Source organism: Thermobia domestica, chromosome 1, assembly GCF_964235325.1.
Source record: "Thermobia domestica chromosome 1, izTheDome1.hap1.1, whole genome shotgun sequence".
Taxonomy (NCBI): domain Eukaryota; kingdom Metazoa; phylum Arthropoda; class Insecta; order Zygentoma; family Lepismatidae; genus Thermobia; species Thermobia domestica.
In genome coordinates, this window is record NC_137454.1 from 301481542 (window position 1) to 301502891 (window position 21350).

The 21350-nt window shown below is 35.7% G+C and overlaps 1 protein-coding gene across 6 annotated transcripts in view; it reads left to right on the plus strand.

Moving 5' to 3' along the window:
• The window catches only part of Cyp4c3 (Cytochrome P450 4c3), a 156185-nt gene that overhangs the window by 109453 nt on the left and 25382 nt on the right, over positions 1-21350 (plus strand). For all 6 annotated transcript variants that reach the window (XM_081727012.1, XM_081727017.1, XM_081727010.1 and 3 more), the window contains 2 exons: positions 13945-14054; positions 17455-17523. In XM_081727012.1, coding sequence (XP_081583138.1) covers positions 13945-14054; positions 17455-17523 — 179 coding nt within the window. The remainder of the gene's footprint in view (positions 1-13944; positions 14055-17454; positions 17524-21350) is intronic.

A 21350-nucleotide genomic window follows, 5' to 3' on the forward strand; every position in this document is an offset into this window, starting at 1 on the left:
GACTATTTAATACTTCATGTTGCTGCAAAATTACAAAAATGAATACAAAAGAAAACTAGAAAGTTAAGAATTACTTGTTTTGGCGAGAGAGAGAAAATAGATACAGCTAGCTCGAATTACCTATATACTTATATAATATGTATGTTCATGTTTCGCAATTAATTTTCAATCAATATAAAATTTCAACGTAATGAACGCACGATTGGTTTTCTTGAATAAAGATTACATGCACCGCTAAGAGCTCAGGAATAAGCTTAATCTATGTTACGGTAGTGGATATACGTATGCGTATGTAATGCATTACAAATTTAGGAACTAGTATAAGAAACAGAATGTACTTAAATTTAGACGCGAACTATGCGAAACATCTGACTTTAAATCTAACTTGTTTCGTGATGGCAACCCGAGGCCACACATAGCAAAGATGAGTGCCGTAGCTCCCACCACAAAGTTCAGGAATTTCGTGTTATAAGGTGTCAATTAATAATAAGGTGTCAATTAAGGATAATAAATAAGAAATTGTAAAATTTCAATTTCGGTATGATTAAATACATTTATGCTGCTATGTGTTACGTTATCCGTTAGAATGTATTGAACAATTCTTATTCTAAGGAAGGAAATAAACTACTATATAGTACTGAAGTTAATTTAATAGAGTTTAATTGTATAGGCAGTACTGAGGCCATATGAGAAAGTCTTTTGCTGAAAGTGAAATATGGGTTACTATTAGAATTTTATCCCACATATGATATACACACTGATGATTGAAACTGGAACACACGCATGGAAGGCATCAGCGCTAGCAAATTAGCTCTGAAGAAGTACGCCATACTATAATTCTAAGTCAAGAATAAGGCCAAAAATAAGAAGTAGAAACGACAGACTTTACAATAACAATACTTTTACAATTTTAATTTCACCTATTTATTTCGAGACTTTCGAGACGAGACCGAGATTTGGCCCTCGAGACCGAGACCGAGATCGAGACAAGCATTTGTTAACCGAGACGAGACCGAGACCGAGACGGCGATTTTTGACTCGAGACGAGACCGAGACCGAGACAGCTATTTTTAAACCGAGACGAGACCGAGACTGTACAAAGTCTCGTCTCGTCTCGTCACCATCCCTACGCGCAGAGAGTTTCCCAAAAAGAGTTCATGATTGTGGGCGGTTCTTGTACAGGGACAAACTACATCTCCGGAAGATGGAGGAAAACGTTAAGATCAATGTTGCGTACTACTTGACTCATGTTCTGACTAAACAGCATGAAATCCCAGCATTGTACGAACAAGACATGAATCAGGTAGAACTGCACTGAGACAAGAAACCCAGCCACACAGCGCAGCAGCGCAAATCTGTCTTCAACATTGAGGGGGACAGGTAAGATCGTTCCCATAATCTTTTTTTTTTTAATTATTTTAAGCGATATTCAAAATATTTATGAAGTTGAAAAACAATACTGTGGAGGATTAGGGAGCAGAGTTGTCTTCAACATTGGGAGGCGGGCAATTTGAGGCTTATTCTTGGGGGACATCAATTTCATCTTACTTTCTTTTGTGGTAATCGGATAAAAATAATCACATTCCTCCCCAAAAAACACATTTCAAATCGGATTGTTGGGGGGACAGTCCGCCCAGTTCCAAGATTGGAGGGGACATGTCCCCTTCATCCCCCCGGGATTTGCGCCAGTGACACGGCGAAAACATCGCTGGAATTAAATCTTCCTATGGGACAGGAAACTGCAATTTTGGCAATTCCCTTCTCTGACATCCCTGTCAAGAGTCCAGATGGACTATTCAGATGGAATGTGCATCCCAATGGACTATTGTGCTTTCGGACTCGTTAAGCAGCACCTGTCCCATCATTGAGTCTGCACCGTCTCCCGCCTGTGGAAAGTATGAAAGGAGAAATGGGATGCAATACCCTTGTCCAGCTGGATCGCAGTCTGCTGCAATGCAAACTCCGATGCAGGACAATAGTCAGTAGAAGTGTCCTGCAGATCGAAGTTGTACATTTAAATTCGAATCAATATAAATGAATCAATCTCTGTACATATCCTTTTTTGTTAAGAGTCTTGATCCCGGCGAAATTAAAATACCGCTAATTTTACAGTAATTATGTGATATCTTCAAATAGATAAAAGATAATCGAAATGTGGAACAAGAGCGCCCTAGACAATATTATTTTACATGAGATACCATTATCACGACTCACTTATCTGCCTTCGATTTCGAGACATTTTGAAAATCAGCATTTATTTTCGCGTTTCTAAACAGCTGAAAACGGAAAGCCACTAGGTGACTTGTAATAACGGTACCTCATGCAAAATAATATTGTCTAGGGCGCTTTTGTTCCATATTTCAATTATATTTTATCTATTTGAAGATATCACATAATTACTGTAAAATTAGCGGTATTTTAATTTCGCCGGGGTGAAGGCTCTTAAGATGGAATTTAGATTTTTATTCGAAGAGTAATTGATCGGTTAGGGGCAGAAAGGAATATCAATATCAGCAATGAGTCTATACCTCCGGGGTTCACCCGTTTTCTCCCACTTTGCTCATTCTACAATTTCAGCTATTCCCGTCTTCATCGTCTCCCTCGGCCTGGGTGCATAATTGTGGCACATTAAACTGCATTTGATTTCACTTCTTGATTCTGGATGGCGTTATAAAAGCAAACCCAAAATTACCATTTAACTGGGAATAAGAGCTGCTTTCTTTCTTCTGTCTTTACTCTGTTTTCAGAATAGATAGGAGTCTTAACAGGAAAGATATGTTCAATAATAATAATAATAAAAATAATAATAATAATAATAATAATAATAATAATAATAATAATAATAATAATAATAATAATAATAATAATAATAATATGCTAGACATGGTATCCCAGTAGTAGATTGCTCATACAGTATGAATGAATGCTTTCAATTCCAATGTGACTTTATGATGGACAATGTCGTGTTCAAGGTTGTCTCAGAATTCTGTTGTTGCTTCCCATTTCCTTATTCCAATGTTTTATTCAGTAGCGTTTTAAGGGAGGGGGCTTCCGGGAATAAGCCCCCAGCCCGAAATTGTATTTAGTATTTTAAAGTAAATGAAATATCATGCAAAATTTTCACATTTCCAGGAATAAAGTTAGAAAAGCCACTCTCGAAACAAAATCGTAAATACGCCACTGGTTTTATTATAAAACATTTGCGTTTATAATTCATTTCCTCTGCTCTATAGGACATTGTTTCTCAAACTTTTTTTCAAGTGAAGCCACTTTTATTAAGAATATTCTACAGACCACACTATTCGTATCCATTTCGAAAGCAATAAATATTTATTTTAAAGCATATATTAGTATACTTATATATTTTAAAATAGTATTAAATAAAATTCATTTGATTTCATATTGTGTTATTATTTCATTGAAGAAAACACATGCTAGCTTTTTAAGGTAAGTGTACCAATAATAGACACTTTGGAATCTTCCTGTCGGTTACGTTTAATTGATTTCGTTTCTACTTTCTTTCTGGTACTACTAAAAATATATATTTCCTAATATATACATTCCGTGCCACAAAACCACAGAAAGAAAGCGAAAGTATTTTTAGTTCGTCTAAAGCTTTTACTTTCCATTTTACTAAAAGAAAATCAAGTTCAAAATTAGAGATCATCAAAGAGAAAAGACAATTCAATTGAATTCATACTAGTTCATGGAGGGAATTAGAACAGGTAAAAAAATGTCTATTATGCTTCAGATTGGGCATTGATTTCTGTTTCAACTATAATAAGGTAAGTTGAAAGACGTCGCCAAACGCAAATACTAAAAAGAAATATGCCTTGGGCTATATTTGCAATAGAACATTCTTGAAACCTGCTCTGGTTTCTTTCTTTCTCTCTCTCTCTCTTTTTGGTTACATAATCACAATTTCTTTAGCATTGCAGTCTTTTTTTTTTTTTTAACCAGAAGCAATACCCTGTAACCACAAGACTACTTTCTTGTTGCTTATTACATAAGTATCGTAATACTGTGTATTTCACTTCAAAGACTATATTATTTCCTTGCACAATTAAGTTATTTGAGAATACCTTGAAAATATTCTTGGTAGAATTTAATTCTTTTTGTGTACTACAGGGTGGCCTAAAAGTAGTTATACAACACCATACTGATCTGCATTATGCCATTTTATATAGTTTCTTATTGTTATCCGTACAGATATTGACTTAATTTCTTGTATTGTTTGTTCTTAACTTCTTTTCATTTACATCTTAATCTCGGAACAGACCAAAGAAAATAAAATTCATATTTTAATAAATTAAAATGTCATTCTTGATCAATACAGGGCTATATATCTACTTTTGGGCCACTATACACTTTAAAAATTTCACATCGTTCATTGAATGTGTAATTGGCTCTTAGTGTATGTGTAGTGTAACTTATGCAAATAAGAATATAATTTGCTGTAAAAGGCGAGCTGAGTGGAATGGTAGAGCGATTATCTCTGATACGAGAGGCACCTGGCTCGATTCCCGGCCATGTGAGTTTCTTGTAGACAGGATTCGGTTCGTTGCTTCTCTCGGAGTTCTTCCGTTTCCTATCATATTATCTTTACATCAATTACATCATAACCATTCATTTTCGTTACTCATTCTTCTTCTTAAGCTAAAGGGCAAACCTAATTGCGAATAAATTTCATTTCATTTCATCTCATAATTTAAGATTAAACTAGGTTTTTCTTCTGGATTGCTCTCGCCTAAGGAATAAACACCAACTATCAAATAATGAAATATAAATGAAAAGCTACAGATAGTAAAGTTTACTGCCAATTTCGTCAACAATCGTTGGAATGCCGTAAAGATTGTTTAATAATCGTATAAAATGTTAAATACGTTGTGCTCAATGAATGTTAAGGAAATATTAAATAGTGATATTACTAGACTTCTAATTTGAATAGGAGGTTAAGGGCGTAAATGCAATCTAATTGAATGTATTGTTCATAGATTTTTGACAGATTTCCTATCGATGACTCTAAAACTTACATTTTCAGTTAAATTTTCCATATTTTGTAAATGGTGTCTTTCTGTACTCATCCGTATTTACAAAAAGATGCATTTCTTATCATAAAAAAGATAATAAAATGTGCTAAATTCAATGGTTCAAAAATAAATAAACAGGTCACGCTTTGGAAATGTCCTTCAATCTACGCTTTCGAAATGTCATTGTATTTCGACGCAACAGCGCCCCCTCCTAGCGAGCAATGATCTTAACCGACTAACTTCATTCGTAAAATGTATCTTGTTGCTGAAAATTCAACTGGAAGAAATTATATTGTTATCCTTTAAGTTTTGCCAACCATATTGAATGCGAATTTAAACTTATTTGTTTATAATATGAAATGCAAGAACCGTAGGCGCCTTCGGGGTAGGGCAAGTGCTAACCCTGGATTTTTGAAGGGGTCCATTTCTTCGAAATATATGTCAAACTACATTGGATTTCCTTATTTATATAGTATAATATTTAATATATTTATGTAAAATGCTATAGTAAGGGGTAAAGCTTTTGAATATGGATGTCCACGAGACGAGACAGAATTTTCCTGACAAACTTCGAGAAGAGACTCAGCTCTTCCAATAGAGAAAACTACATTTTTCGAGTCGAGATATCACTTTTACAGCACATTTTCGAGACGAGACAGCCTCAAATCTTGTCTAAGGCAAATGGAAAGCTAACCCTCCAAATGATATCCTGGCCTCCCGAATGGGACTTGTCTCTAAAATCTTTGTTAAACTTGTTTAATACTTACAGCAAATGTGTTTATAATAGATAATGAAAAGAAAATAACCAACACCTTAAAATAGTAAAAACAACTAAAATTAATCATTCACTTTGTTATTTTCATTTCCTTAATTGGATGAACACAATTGAAAATTACTATAGGCTACTATTGCATGACAGTTTCTGAGTTCAATTTTACTTTTTCTTCGGTTTTAAAACAATATATTCATATAAGTACAAAGACATGTAAATGAATATCTATGTACATTTTTCGCTATGAATATATTTGAAATGAGAGTCTATTGGTATATTTCCTATGCAGGGCGATTCTCTGGCAAGTGGTCCATTGTCAGTAAATTTTCAAAATTAATTTGAAACTATGATGTTTATGTTTTTCTATTAAGAAATAATATAACTATATACTGAGACATTTAAAATCTTTTGTAAAATATATTTACTAGGTTTGACCACATAAACTCCATCTATTCTACACCATGCACAATGCTGTTCACATATCCTAATTTTCAAATAATTTCCAAACTAAATTCTAAATGTGTAATTATATGAACAATAGCAAAAACTATGAAGTGGACCTTTGGCAAAAATTTGACAATTTTGTTTTAATTAATGTTTTATTCTGGTAGGCAAAAACCGTAGTTTTCTCATGTCATCTTTTGCTGTCCCGTGCGTAACAGAAAACGTATTTTTCGTGTTTCCTTTGTAATTGTAGAAGATAAAGTATTGAAACTTTTACCCCAAAGTAGAATTATTAATAGCCTGTTAGTGGTACTTATTAAATTTGTTTATTATCCTCCTTATTTATTTTATGAGGTATAGAAATGTTGTCCCATGCGTAACGTTACGCACGGGACATTTACAGATTTATGCAAGGAAGTGAATAAAATTAAGTTATTAAGATTTCAATACGTGTTTCTTGTTATTGAGGTTAAATAATGAAGAATAAACTTTTATATTAAATCAAAAAAACATGAATTTCCTGAGAGAAACTAAATCAAACCCAACTAAACGTAACTACCAAAAACGTTAAGTTACATAGAGGTATTTACCACAAGGCTTAAAAACAAATTATCATGATAAATCACGCTTTTTTTTTCTTTTCATTAGAAAGGTAGGTATCTAAGTTGGTTTGACAGTCTTGCAGGGGACAAATGGATTCACTTCAAAACTCTTTAGTTCTTTACAAAAACGGCTATTGTTTCTGGAACTTTATAGTATATTCTTTCACCCTTTATCAGCAAATTAGGTGCTTGAAGTATATTTAAAACTTGATCGAATCAGACATAAGATCTCTTCTTTTCATCAAAACAAAACTTTGTACAACTGTTGTCCATGCGTTTTAGATTTGTTACTCTATAATGTCCCCATCTTCTTCTACATCACTTTCAGACACATATACATACCGATATTTAATCCTATTTCTGGAAGAACCACAATCAAATTTCACTAGGAGAAATATACCTGCTCTAATATTGCCCATTCTGAGCTCGACATTTGGAGGATTGGAATATCATTATGAACATCGTCTTCAAAGTTGTATTCTAAATTAATGTCGGTCCCATCACTTGATGAATATATCATTCTGTACACTGGCACTCTTTTTGTTTTCTTTGAACCAATCTAACTTGAATTACCTTGTTCTTCTTCACATTTTAGAGTATTTTCCTCTTCTAAATGGCCAACAACGAAACAATGCGGAATGAGTTTCGCAAAAGGAACGTGAGAGGAAAAGAGTTAATCTTTTAACTTGCCTATAATGCTGCATTCTCACTCTATTTTTCAGTCTCGCCTTGTCCGTATGTTTAAGTCTAAGTGTTCTAGCCTTTTCAGCGTCACTCATTGCTTTTGTTGATCGATTCAGTTCATCACTGACAATATTATTTGGAACAGAGTTACTTGCCTGTGAATCCATATTACTTACTTAAAAAACTCACACTAAACAAATCTTCACTGAAGTGACAATCAATAATACCAAATAACCAAAAACCAACTGTTTCCCTTCAATCCATTTTCCCGCATTCCACCTGACAATGGCAGAGTTCAAACGACTCAACGTTTGGTAGGTAGCACAGAGGATCGAGTAGCTAAACAGTTACACAACATTATGTAGTTTGAACGCCACCAATCAGCGCTCAGACAAATACCCCAAAGACATGGTAATAACTCTAAGCGAGTTGCCTAGCAAAGTTCGACTTTGATACTTTGGAATGTAATTTAATTCATTTAAATTAAATTATGGATCCAAATTTTTTATGCTTGTTAATGTCCAAATGTTAATCTTAATATATCAGTCTCTTTAGTAAGAATATTGCATAATAACAGTCTTAGAGCAACCAGACAATTGCATGGTTACTTTTCTGTCCCGTGCGTAACGGTGAGTCGGAAAAGAAAACAATGTAAAGCTAATTAAATTCTATTTTCCAATTTAAAAATATAATGCACAGTAAGGAGAATGAAAGTAGAACATAAGTGATGGCCAATAAGTGATGGCAATAATACCAAATAACCAAAAACCAACTGTTTCCCTTCAATCCACTTTCCCGCATTCCACCTGACAATGGCAGAGTTCAAACGACTCAACGTTTGGTAGGTAGCACAGAGGATCGAGTAGCTAAACAGTTACACAACATTATGTAGTTTGAACGCCACCAATCAGCGCTCAGACAAATACCCCAAAGACATGGTAATAACTCTAAGCGAGTTGCCTAGCAAAGTTCGACTTTGATACTTTGGAATGTAATTTAATTCATTTAAATTAAATTATGGATCCAAATTTTTTATGCTTGTTAGTGTCCAAATGTTAATCTTAATATATCAGTCTCTTTAGTAAGAATATTGCATAATAACAGTCTTAGAGCAACCAGACAATTGCATGGTTACTTTTCTGTCCCGTGCGTAACGGTGAGTCGGAAAAGAAAACATAACGTAAAGCTAATTAAATTATATTTTCCAATTTAAAAATATAATGCACAGTAAGGAGAATGAAAGTAGAACATAAGTGATGGCATATAAAATGAAAATGCCGCCATAAATCGCAGAGAATAGCCAATGAAATTGAGGTTGTCAAATGAGCTTTTTGTCTGAGTCCCGTGCGTAACGCTTAATTTTGGCTTATAACTCAAATTTGCAATTGTTTTGAGTGTTTCTTTTTATTTAACTATGCATTAATAATTTCCCCCCTAATTTTGACATACTTTTTATTTTATTTGAAAATACATTTTTGTTTTTTTTTTTTTTAAAAAAAAGCAGCTTTTGTACAAATGTTCCGTGCGTAACGCTGAGAATCGCCATACAACATGTGATTCTAACTTCGCGCAGAACTTCATCCTGGGTATATAGTTAGTGTACGCGACTTCCACGGGAGAGCCGCTTTCGATTCTTGGCGATAGCCCATGTGCCATCTTAAGCTCTAGGTCGACGTGTCATGCTGAACTGGACGCTAAACTTCAAATTAACGAACCAATCTAATACCTTTCGACTGCCACGACTCATACTACAATAATAGGGCCGCAGTTGCTCACTATTGGAGCGTTCACCTCTGGTGTATTGGGTCCTTGGTTCGATTCCAGCTAGTGCCGAGTGACCTTTGTGGTGGACAAACACTGTGTGCGTGAGCTTTCTCGAGTTTTCACGTTTCCTCTCATTATTCATTCCACCATTTCATTCATTGCTCATCATCACCGTCTGCCCTAACAGCACAATCACATAGCAGGCATATGCCTATCATATTCCCTCAGGTACATGGGAATGTGTCCAGTACGTGCCTTGTGTATCTCTGAGAGAGAAATTACATGGATGGCAAGTGATAGTCACACTCTATGTCCGCCCCTAGGCACATACCTGACATTTACCTGGGAAACGTGCCTAGTATATTCTAATTATGTTCCCCATGCCGTAAGCGTCAATGAACCACAAAATTACTCCCCCAAAATATGTTAAATCTCCTATATGCGTAATGTGTTTACATTAAGGTGAGTCTATAAAATACTTTAAACAAGTAAAAAAAAATACTCCAGAGTGGGCGCGAACCACCAACCTTTGGATTACTAACCGCGTGCTCTACCAACTTTAAAAAAAAAAAAAAAAAAAAAAGTTCGTCCGAACCGGGATACTGTTCGCCATGGGCAGTTCGCGCAATTTCTGCGTAATCCAAATACGACAGAAACACCAACACAGAAAGATCCAGGACAGTTAAAATTCCGATCTTGCTCTTCAGAGGGATTCGAACCCCCAGTGGATTGCACCTCATGATCCGAAGCCAAACGCCCGAGACCACTCGGCTATTGCCGCCGGGAACTTTGTCACGGAGACGATGAAAATAATGTCGCTTATAGAGGGATAAAATGTTGAGGTCTTTTGAATTTGGCTAATCAGAGTGCTCCTTTAACTGCGTATATTCGACGATAACCATTTGGGATCAGATAGAATCTACTCGCCATGTAATTTTATAACAAAATGATGAGTGTCTATTTACTTTATTTCATGGTTCTTCCATATTCACTTTCAAATGATTGGCGACAGTTGTCATCTAATAAAGTCGATGCGTTTTTTGCTTCTAGTACACAATCGCTTAGAAAAAGAAGCAACAAATGCATCAAATGTGGGAGATGAATTTAGAACATCTAAATGTAGCATGCCTAGCACATCTTGTGCTGTTAGAGTATCTGAAACAGTATGTACCTAAAGGATGTACCTAGAACATGACATATATATATATATATATATATATATATATATATATATATATATATATATATATATATATATATATATATATCCCAAGTGACGACATAAAAACAAATGACTGTTAGAGTGCGAAACTGAGCCAGGTATATAAATGCTATATTTGTGGTACATAGTTGCAAATATCAATTAGGTGTAACAAGTACCTAAAACTGTAGGTAGCTGAAGTACATACTTAGCACATGAATATCATATGTGCCAAGTGTCGGATACGTAAAAAGTAGCTGGGACACCCAAATGGCACATGCCCAGCACATCCTGTGCTGTTAGAGTCCTTTGACCTAGCCGGCATAATCGTGGGACGTAAAACTTAAAAGATTTTGTTTCATTTTCACGACTCCTGCTACAATAAGGTTGTATTCTGAAATAATAATAATACGTGGTGTGATTGGAAAGGTTTAAGACAGTTGGCAACACTGCTCAGGAGAAGTAGATATAATCGCCCGTTAGCATGGAAGCGGTGGTTTGGTGTGTCCTTGAGACATGTTGAAACATGCACCGAGATATCTTTATTCAGTACGGCGTAGCAACCAGTTGAGTACGGGCGTGTGTGTGTGTGTGTGTGTGTGTCTTGGCAAATTTTTAAGTGCGCAAAATGGATGAAAAATTGGAACAATACGTTTGTATGAAATTTTAATATTGTTTTAAAACTGGGAAATCTGCTTCGGAGACTTACGAACTCTTAAAAACAGCTTTTGGAGACAAATGTCTGAGCCGGTCAAACGTGTTTATCTGGTTTCACAGATTCAAAGATGGCCGCGAGTCAGTAGAGGATGACCCCCGGTCTGGTTGGCCTTCAACATCAAAAACTAACTAAAACATTGCGAAAGTTGGCGATTTAGTGCTCTCGAACCGTAGACTTACAATTAGGGAGATGATTGAAGACCTGAATTTAAGTTTCTATGCGGTTCAGTCAATTTTAACTGATGATTTGAACATGCGTCGAGTGACCGCGAAATTCATTCGAAAAGTGTTGTTACACGAGCAGAAACAACACAAACTTGAAGTATCTCAAGAACTGTTTAATCGAGCTGAAATGGACTCAGATTTCTTGAATAGGGTAATAACAGATGATGAATCATGGGTTTATGGGTATGATCCAGAAACAAAGACCCAATCTTCTCAGTGGAAGAGCCCAGATTTACCAAGACCAAAGAAAGCGCAACAAAGTCGGTCAAATGTGAAGACAATGTTGGTGTTTTTTTTTCGATTCTACAAGTATTGTGCATCATGAATTTGGACCTAGGGGGCAGACAGTCGACCAGGAATACTTCAAGTCTCCTTCAGCGTGTGCGCGAAAATGTGCGGAGGAAAAGTCCTGCCTTCTGGAAAGAAAAGAATTGGATTCTCCATCACGACAATGCACCATCGCATTATGCGTTCTCGATCCAGGAATTTTTGGCCAAATTCTACATTCCTGTGCTTTCGTAACCCCCGGATTCCCCAGATTTGGCCCCGCCCGACTTTAATCTCTTTCTTAAATTAAAATTGTCATTGAAAGGGAAGAGATTTGACTCAATTGAGTACATTCAAACAAATACGGAGAGAGTGCTTCACACCATCACGGAAAATAATTTTTAGGAATGCTTCCAGGAGTGGAAATACCGTTGGAATCGGTGTGTTCATTCAGCAGGGGACTACTTTGAAGGAGATCCATCACAATAACCTGTAAGTACTGCCATTTTTAAATTACAAACCCAGTCTTAAAACTTTCCAATCCCATCTCGTATGTATGGGATCTATGTATGATGAGTTATTAATGCTTTTAAATTCTGAAAGAATACTTTTGGTTTGATTTTAGTAAATTTACAATCCTCAACCCCCTGAGAAAATCATAAACCCCTTAAAACAACGGGTGAGATTTGATTTACATTGCAGTTGCACCATCCGAGCGTGACGTAATGTTACGTGGTATTATCATTGAGATAAAGCATAAAGGTGGATTAAAATTAGACCTGCGGGCCTTCTAACCCCCTTCGGTCGCTGACACTTGCTCAGCTATGTTTCGTAGCGTAAGTAAATCACTTTTTTTAATATAAATAAATTAAAGTTGTGTGTGCAAAGTGGACTAAATACCACGTGACATTACATCATGCTTGGGTGGTGCAAGTTCAATGTAAATTTAATCTCACCCTAGAACAGGGCTGCCAACTTTTCTTAAGAAAAACTCAGGACGGGACAATCGATGTTCGAGCCTTCCTCCACTCCCGGAGACGACTATACATACGGCGAGACGTTGAAAACAATGTAAATAATCAGTTGAATAACAGGAACCTGAATGAATGCGGTACCTTTTTTCTTTTATTTTCCCACCCCACTGCTCATCACTAGATATAAATTCAAACCAAAACAACTGCAATTTATCTATAAACAAAGCTTGAGAGCGAAAACTATATAGATTTTTTTTTTAAATCATAAATGAGTGCATAGCATTGTTAAGGAATTACTGCCAAAAAGTATTACTAAATTCAAGTCTAATTCTTTGGCTATCATCATACAACAAATTCAAACTAAAACAATTGTAATATTTTTAACATAAGAAAACTACATAGAATGTTTGGTTTTTATCACAAACAAATGAGTTCCTTTAAAGGATGACTGAAACAGACTATCAACTAATCAAGTCCTTTCCTTGGCTATTTCCTTTGGGAGTAACTACAAATTAAAGACGAGCTGCTAACTATTTTTTCATGAGTCAAAACACAAATTTGTCAAATTGATTCTATACATAGAACTGTGTGTGTAAAAGAATAAGTAATTCCTTTGTAAAAATGGCCCAGTGAAATATTAATTAACTTTGAAAATAGATTAATCGGGACAATATGCGTCCCGACAAGTGTCCGGTCGGGTCGGGACGCGGGACAAATCAGTCAAAAATCACCTGCTCTACAACAACTTCCTGGCTACATCGCTGACTATAGTATGTTTAGTATAGTTAGTTAATATAATTATGCAATGTCCTTAAATAATAGTTATTTTTACATGAAGAGTTATATGCACAAGTCCAAGGTGTGTGTGTGGGAGGGGGGGAGTTGCTACTTTGTTTGTGTTTCGGTCTTCTCTTTTCCCTCTTCTTAGAAAAATCATGTGGGAGTCATTACGATTTATGCTGTCTATTTGAATTTGTATTGATATTAATGAAATTTATGGAGAATGTAAAGTAAATGAATGTCTTATTTAGCTCGATAGCCACTTATTAGACTCCTAAATGTAATTGGTCAATTTTCATGTCCCCACTTTCATGATAATAATTAAAAATGTATTTATACAACTATCTGTATCAAATGCTTTCTAGTTGGCAACAATCCGTTTCCTAGTAATAGCACTTGTAGTCTTTGAGCTCTCGATGTCTCAAATGTGCTTGTTCTTGTGTATGCAGCATTTTCTTGTATTGTTTCAATTGTTATTTTCAAGGAGAGAAAAAGCGTCTTGCGTTTCTGGATTTGCTAATAGAATCTTCCCAAGATGGAATTGCCTTAAGTGATGATGATATCAGAGAAGAAGTGGATACATTTATGTTTGAGGTAACTTTAACTTAGCAAATTGAAAATTTTAGTTTTATGCCATATATGAAGTCCATTCTCATTAGTTAAGTTCGTTATTATATTGTTCTTAAAATATGTATTGTGTGTTATTATGACTCATTCTTTATTATTATTATTATTATTATTATTATTATTATTATTATTATTATTATTATTATTATTATTATTATTATTATTATTATTATTATATTTAATTTAGTCTATATTGTAAAGTTAAATTGTGAGCGTCAAACCCGATCAGGGGACAGGTGCCAAGACTATATACAACTACGAGGGAGGATCAAATGAAAACCGTAAAAATGCAATCAAATGCAGTAAAGTTGGAGGATTCCTTCGATACGTAGCAGTGATATGCCTTGACTTGAACTTAATGACTGACGGGTAACAAACAGGGGCGTCATTTCAGACTTCAATTGAGAGGGGCAAAAGCACCACAAATATAAGACTTTCACGTACTATACTAGTATAGTCTATTAGTGGACAATTGATTAAAGCATATGTATTCCTCAAACTCTTGGGGGGGCAATTACCCCTCCTGCCCCCCTAAATGACGCCCCTGGTGACAGAGTGTTACTGGAAGAACGGCGAAGGCAGCAGCGTCAATACCAAAATGGCCTCCTCACTGTCTACATGTACCATTTAGAACAGCGTTTGGTGACCCGGTTTTTGAGCAATGAAACTAATTGAAATTCAGCAATGAAGGTGTGAAACTAATTGAAATTCATCGTAGGATGGCAGCAAAGTAGGGTGATTCGTGTTTGTTCCTGTAGCAAGTATACGAGTGACGTAGGAAGTTTAAAAGTTTCATAATATCTATGGAAGAAGCTCCTTCTCAACCGGGAGAGGCTCACCGAATAGTGACCGACTAAAACATTGCCTTAGCGGAACAGCTTATAAAGGAAAACAGGCGTATTACACTGAAAGAAATCCCCAGAATCATAAATATTAGCCTTGTTTCAACTGAACACATTTTGCATAATGTTCTGCATTTCAATAACGTGTCTGCAAGATGAGTCCCACGTCAGTTGACTGCTGAATTGAAAGATCGTCGCGTCGACGTCTCTGAAGAACTTCTCAACGCCAAGGGTGATGCATTTCTAAGGGGGGGGGGGTCACGAGAGGGTTTCATGGCGGGTCTCGAAGATAAGTGGAAGAGATAAATAGCTATAATTAGTATCTAATGCCGGTAAAGGAAAATATTTTTAAATATTATTTTGAATTTTGTTCTGATAGGCATATTTTTTTTTTTTTCTATACCTAGCCCTACTGTTAAGAACAACAACAACAAAAAGAGAAAATAATAGGTCTACTAAACATTTTCAACAGGTGCAGAGTATGAAACTAATAAGAACTGCATATTCAAATACGAGAAAATTACAAATGCAACAAAACCTAGATATTGAAATACAACCAATATTAAAAGCTAACGAGATACCTGAGCATGGTGTGATTTCACTAGTGCGGCAAGGCCCGGTTCAATCTTCGTGACGAACATTATCAAGTCATTTAAAATACTCAATAACTTTTAAACAACTGTCCAAGTTTTTTAAACCAAAATTAGAAATCACTTTATATTTTTATCACGTGACCCAAAATTAACAGTTATGAAGTTTTAGAATTTTGAAACGACTTCCATTTTGAAACAGTATGACGGACCGGGTTCTATATTTGTAATATGAATGAAGTGACGAAATTTGGTTTTAATACATTCGGTTTTAGGAAAGTTACTGTATCCACTATATACAAGAAATGGATTCTACTATTATAGAAATAGATGAATATCGCGCGATCTATGCAATGGGTATATTAAAAATTCCACACAAGCTTATTACAAACCAGAAATTATAAGGGAGTCGCTGGCGAGAGGATATTATAAAATGGGAGTCGTGATTGGAATTAGGTTGAGAACCACTGTTTTAGGCGATGAGACCTGGGTTCACTATCATCAACCAGAAACCAAAAAAGCGAGCAAGAATGTCGGCATAGCTCTTCTCTGAAAAAAAAATCCACGCTCAACCATCATCAGGAAAGGTCATGCTCACTCCCTTCTGGGATGCAAAGAGAGTAATTTTGGAACAGTGCCTGGAAAAGGGAGTGACAGTAAGCAGTACCTCGTATTCAAACCTGCTGAAAAATCAACTTCGCTCTGCAATCAGGAATAAACGATGAGGACGTCTGTCCTCAGATGTCCTCCTATTGCATGACAACGCCCAACCGCCTACTGCCCGTTTCACCATTGAGACTATCGATGAAATCTAATACGAGTCTCATTTATCCACCCTATTCACCAGACCTTGCCCCCAGTGACTTCATATGTTCGGCCAATGAAAGAAGCGATGGGAGGCAAGCATTTCAATAATGATGAAGAGGTGAAAAATGCGGTGCACGAGTGGCTGCAATCTCGACCAAAAGAATTCTTCCAGAGTGCTATCCATGCACTTCCAAGGCAGTGGAATACTTGCATTCAACGTCAAGGAGACTACGTTGAAAAATAAGAGGTCAGATTTCCTTTTCATTGTTACATTCTAAACCGTATTGCACTTTTAAGATCTTCATTTGATCCCTCCTTGTATACCACGCCGCTTTCTCACCACGAAATCCGACATTAACTGAAAATATTTGAAAACAGTTTTATGAATGATTGCAAAATTTTACATTACGTCACTGCAGTAAATTTAGGTTTATATCCAAAGATTTTAAAAAAGAGAGATAAAAAGAAAGAAAAAAAAACATTTAATCCACTATTCACAACTGCATTAGGAATACAAAGTGTTAGTGAAGTAATTTTATATGTGTATACAAGTATACATATATTACCCCTCTCAAAAAAAAATAAATAAATAAATAAGAATTCTATAAAAATAAAAATAAAATAAAATAAAATAATCGAAATTTGTTGGGTTGTTTTGTTTATGGGGTTATCGATGTAGTTAATACTCTGTTCTGTTTGTAACTATACTTTCAAAATGAGTTTGTTTAATTTATCAGGTTAATTCAGTGGTTCCCGAACAGTGTGTTTCCTTTTCCAACACACCAGTCAGTCCTATAGAATGTGTAGCGAAATTTCAGAATTTAAAAATCATGAAGCATTTAATAATTAATTAAAATCGATTTTGATACCGACTGTAACAATTAACACCTTCAGCGCCAGCAACAATACCGACTGTGTCAATTAACACCTTCAGCGCCAGCAACAATACTAAGTAAATGTAGTCATTACTATATAGCAACTAACAGTCTTACACTACTGCAATTTATATTATTAATAAAATGTAAGTGTGTCGTGGGCGTTCAGTAGTATGTCGCCTGTTGAAAAAGGTTGGGAATCAGTTATAATTTATTGTATTTCTAGATGACCAGTGATTATTATTATTTTCAGGGCCATGATACAACATCTGCTGCTGTGAGTTGGCTGCTGTTTCTATTGGGTGGAAATCCTGACATTCAAGTAAGTTATGTCAAGTTGTAATTTTACTTTCTCTCCCTGAATAATCATTTGTCGGCCGTAATGTAAACGCGCCTGAATTCGACAGGCACCCGAATTCGACATACCTGTGCTTAAATGTTGTGAAATAAGCGTAAGATGTCATCCCTGCGATCGTGAATAGAAGTGGCAACATTATGGGAGTGTCTTTTCTCGTGTCAAAAGTGCGGTTACAGTAGATGAGTCATACGCATGGAGAAAAGAAGTACATTGTTGTGTGTGTGATACACTCTTCGAAAAAAAAAAAAAACATAATCTTAAGAAAATCATAAGACGGCAGGTTAGTTTCGTAAGACTTTTATTAAAGTTAGGTTTGCTTCAAGCAAATAGTGGTACTTTAATGTTGTACAGGAGTTTCAATCAGTGCGTTTTGTTTTCTTCTGTGAGGACAAAGGTTGTGATGTAACATGGGTTGTCAAAAACACGAGCCTTTATTTGTAACGTGAACCGGATTTCGACAAGGTTGTCGAATTCATGCTCAGTAGTGCAAATATAATTTTAACTGAATATCTGAACGTACAAGTATGTTCAAAGTCTTTCATAAAGCTATTTGTTGCATAATTCTCCGATAGTTGTAACCTTAGTTCGACATGGAATGTCGAAATAAGGTTCCAGCATGTCGAATTGAGGATCATCGAAGTAACTACTCAGCTCAAAAAATTTAAGTTGTGTTCTTTTGCCCGTCTGATAATTTCTGCATAATAATAAAACAATATTTGAAGCTGAGAAGAGATTACTATTACAAATAATGCCGACTTAATGTTTTACATGGATATAATTGAAGGTGTCGAATTCAGATACCGCAACTGTCGAAACCAGGTGAAGTGTGTCGAATTCGGGTTCCATTGGCGAGTTCCAGTTTCATAAAAAATTTTAACATTAGCACTTGAGCCTTGAAGTGACTTTTAGCACTAGTAGAGACTGTACATTTCAAGGGAAAAAATGGGCCAACACCGACCAATATTATGGTCACAATAGGCAATTGATTTTGAAAAAGGTCCTTAACCTGTCGAAATCCGGTGCGTTTACCTTATTGCTTTTACTGTGTGACCTAAGCAAAATTAAAAATTGAAATCTTTCCATATTATGCCCTTTAGGCTAAGGGAGACGATGTATAAGGCAAGTGAATGCTAGTGGAAGAATTGGTGGAATGAGAAAGTTGGAGAAAACGGGAATATCCCGAGAAAATACACGTGCTCACCACAACTTGACCGGGGATCGAGCCAGGGACCCCACGCACCAGAGGTGAGCGCTTTACCACTGAACCACCGTGCCTCCTAAGAATTAACATATTCATGTGGAACATAGACTGAAAATGAGAAGACAAAAGCTATAATGACATTGTCTAGTGATCTATATCACGTATAGAGATAAAAGATAGAAACTAAACTCCATCTTACTTTTAGAAAGCAGTAAAACGGAAGTGACGTTCAATGTGACATTGTGCAGCGCGACGTTGCCACTAATATTAGTAGAAATAGTACGGTTCAAGAAAGAAAAAAAGGGAAACACAAACGAACCCAACAGCTAAGGTTCAATAATATTACTACTAATAACAATACCAATGCAATTAATCTGTTTTTAGTAATGTATTACGTTATTTTAAGATTTTTTTCTTCTTGCTGTCAATCAATAAAATCGCATCAAAAGAATCACTGAGCTCTGCACATAATCACAGGTCAATGAATCACGATAGTGGCAACAACTGATTTGAGTTAACGTTGCCCAAGAAAAAATGAGCTTGCCATTTTCTCACAGTTATTTTTACTTTAATCGCTTACCTACTGCAAAAATAACTTCACCACTTCATGCATTTCTCATCATCACCGTCTGCTTTAACCTAGCCGGCATAACCATGGGGCGTAAAATTCAAAGATTTCATTTAATTTCATTTTCAAAATAAATATGTAATATTGGTGGCATACAGACAATGCGTTCTTAGAAACAGCGAGAGACTTACATATTTGACGCCTACCAATTCCCCTCGAGTCAAAAATCGAGAAAATGGACGCATTTACTAACTGCAAAACACAAAAAATACAACCAATATCAATAACGTTGTCATGTACTTTTGCATACGTATCAGTAGAGTACAATATATTACTAGCACAAAATTTTTGTTCAATTCCTTTTATATCAAGGATAATTGTTGAACATCCTTCTTATTATTAAAAATTGTACTACAAAGAACATAAAATTATATGCTTTTACTTTTATAAATACTTTTATAAATAACTACACAAAGTGACTTGTGCCATTCATTTTCCACTTATTCTCCGAATAGAGGAAACGATCATACTTTAAAGAAATTCTGTATTATATGCACATGTATAGATATAGTAAATAACGCTTCAACTTTTCTGGCAGAAAAACGCACATATTTGCTACCGGCTACGCTGCTATTACTATTTTACGTACTTCCGTTTCTGTATCTTCTATAACCGAGACAAAAAATACAAACCAGTATCAGGTTATTGTCAGAAAAGTACAGCACACGTCAGTTTTCAATTTGGGCAAAAGTGGTGCAAGTTGACAGGTCATGGTGAAGTGCCAAAATTGTAAAACAATCACAAATAAATATGCTGTCCTAGTCTCCGTGTCCTGACAATTATGTATTATGTAAATTAACATTTGCTTTGTTAAAGTGACCACTTTCTTCCAAGGGGAATATTTCATTTCACCGCATGTATTATCCAGGAAACATATGATAAATGTATTCTAGCCTATTCAGCCTACACATTAATCCGGGGCTATAACCAAGGTGACCAGAATTTGTACTTGCAAAAACGGGACGCATACGAATTGGCGTCGGATGGGGGGGGGGGAAGGGTTATATATCTGACTTCCAGATTGCATTTTGGGACTCAGCACTGTTTTCAATTTACAAAATACACAAGTATAAGTAATAACCAGCATTTCTAACTTAAGTACTACCCAACAATACTTTGAACTACTAATAAACTACTTACCTCATTATTAAATATCCGTTATTCTCTACTATATCGTCTAGCGTAACTTTCACTTGTATTTTTGGGATGAATAGATCTTTAAATGTTCTTTGTTTGCAGTCAACAGTTTGTAGAAATTGGTACAAGACTGATCAAAATTAATGTTACTGATCAGCACAACTTTCAAGGGTTTTCTCACTTGTCCACAAAGCATTCATGTGCGAAAATACACGTTCAATGGAGCATTAGTCCCCGGTAAACAGAGGGAACTCCAAAACTTTTAGAAGATTTGAGTACGAGACGTTATTAGAACAGAAATGGGAAAATACTTCTACCCAGCACTTGTCAGGAGATGCTCTATTTGAGTTTCACTTTTTCAATATTTCTGGTAGAATTTGCATTGACCATTTATATTTTGAATAATAATTGCGGGACACCTGGGTCATTTGTGCTTAAAAACGAGACATTTAGGCGTCCCGTTTGAGAATCAGAAAAAAACGGGACAGTGCTTGAAAAAACGGACTGTCCCGGCTAAAAGGGGACGTCTGGTCACGTTGGCTATAACCTCTTTCGGGATCTGCTCCTAACGTCCAACCAATGGATACTTTCAAAACACCTGAGCTTACTTGGTTTAGACATTAAAGAACATTTCCAAAAATTAATTACAGAACCTTTCCCGGATCGCTCTCGGATCTCGACAATGAGATGAACATAAAGTACCGGGAGGTTCGGATGTCTCGTCTCAAAATCCTCATGGACATCCAGACAATTGCTTAGACCTCTACATATAAAAACACTATTCACACATGAAACGAAAACACATTGAATAAAATAATAATATTC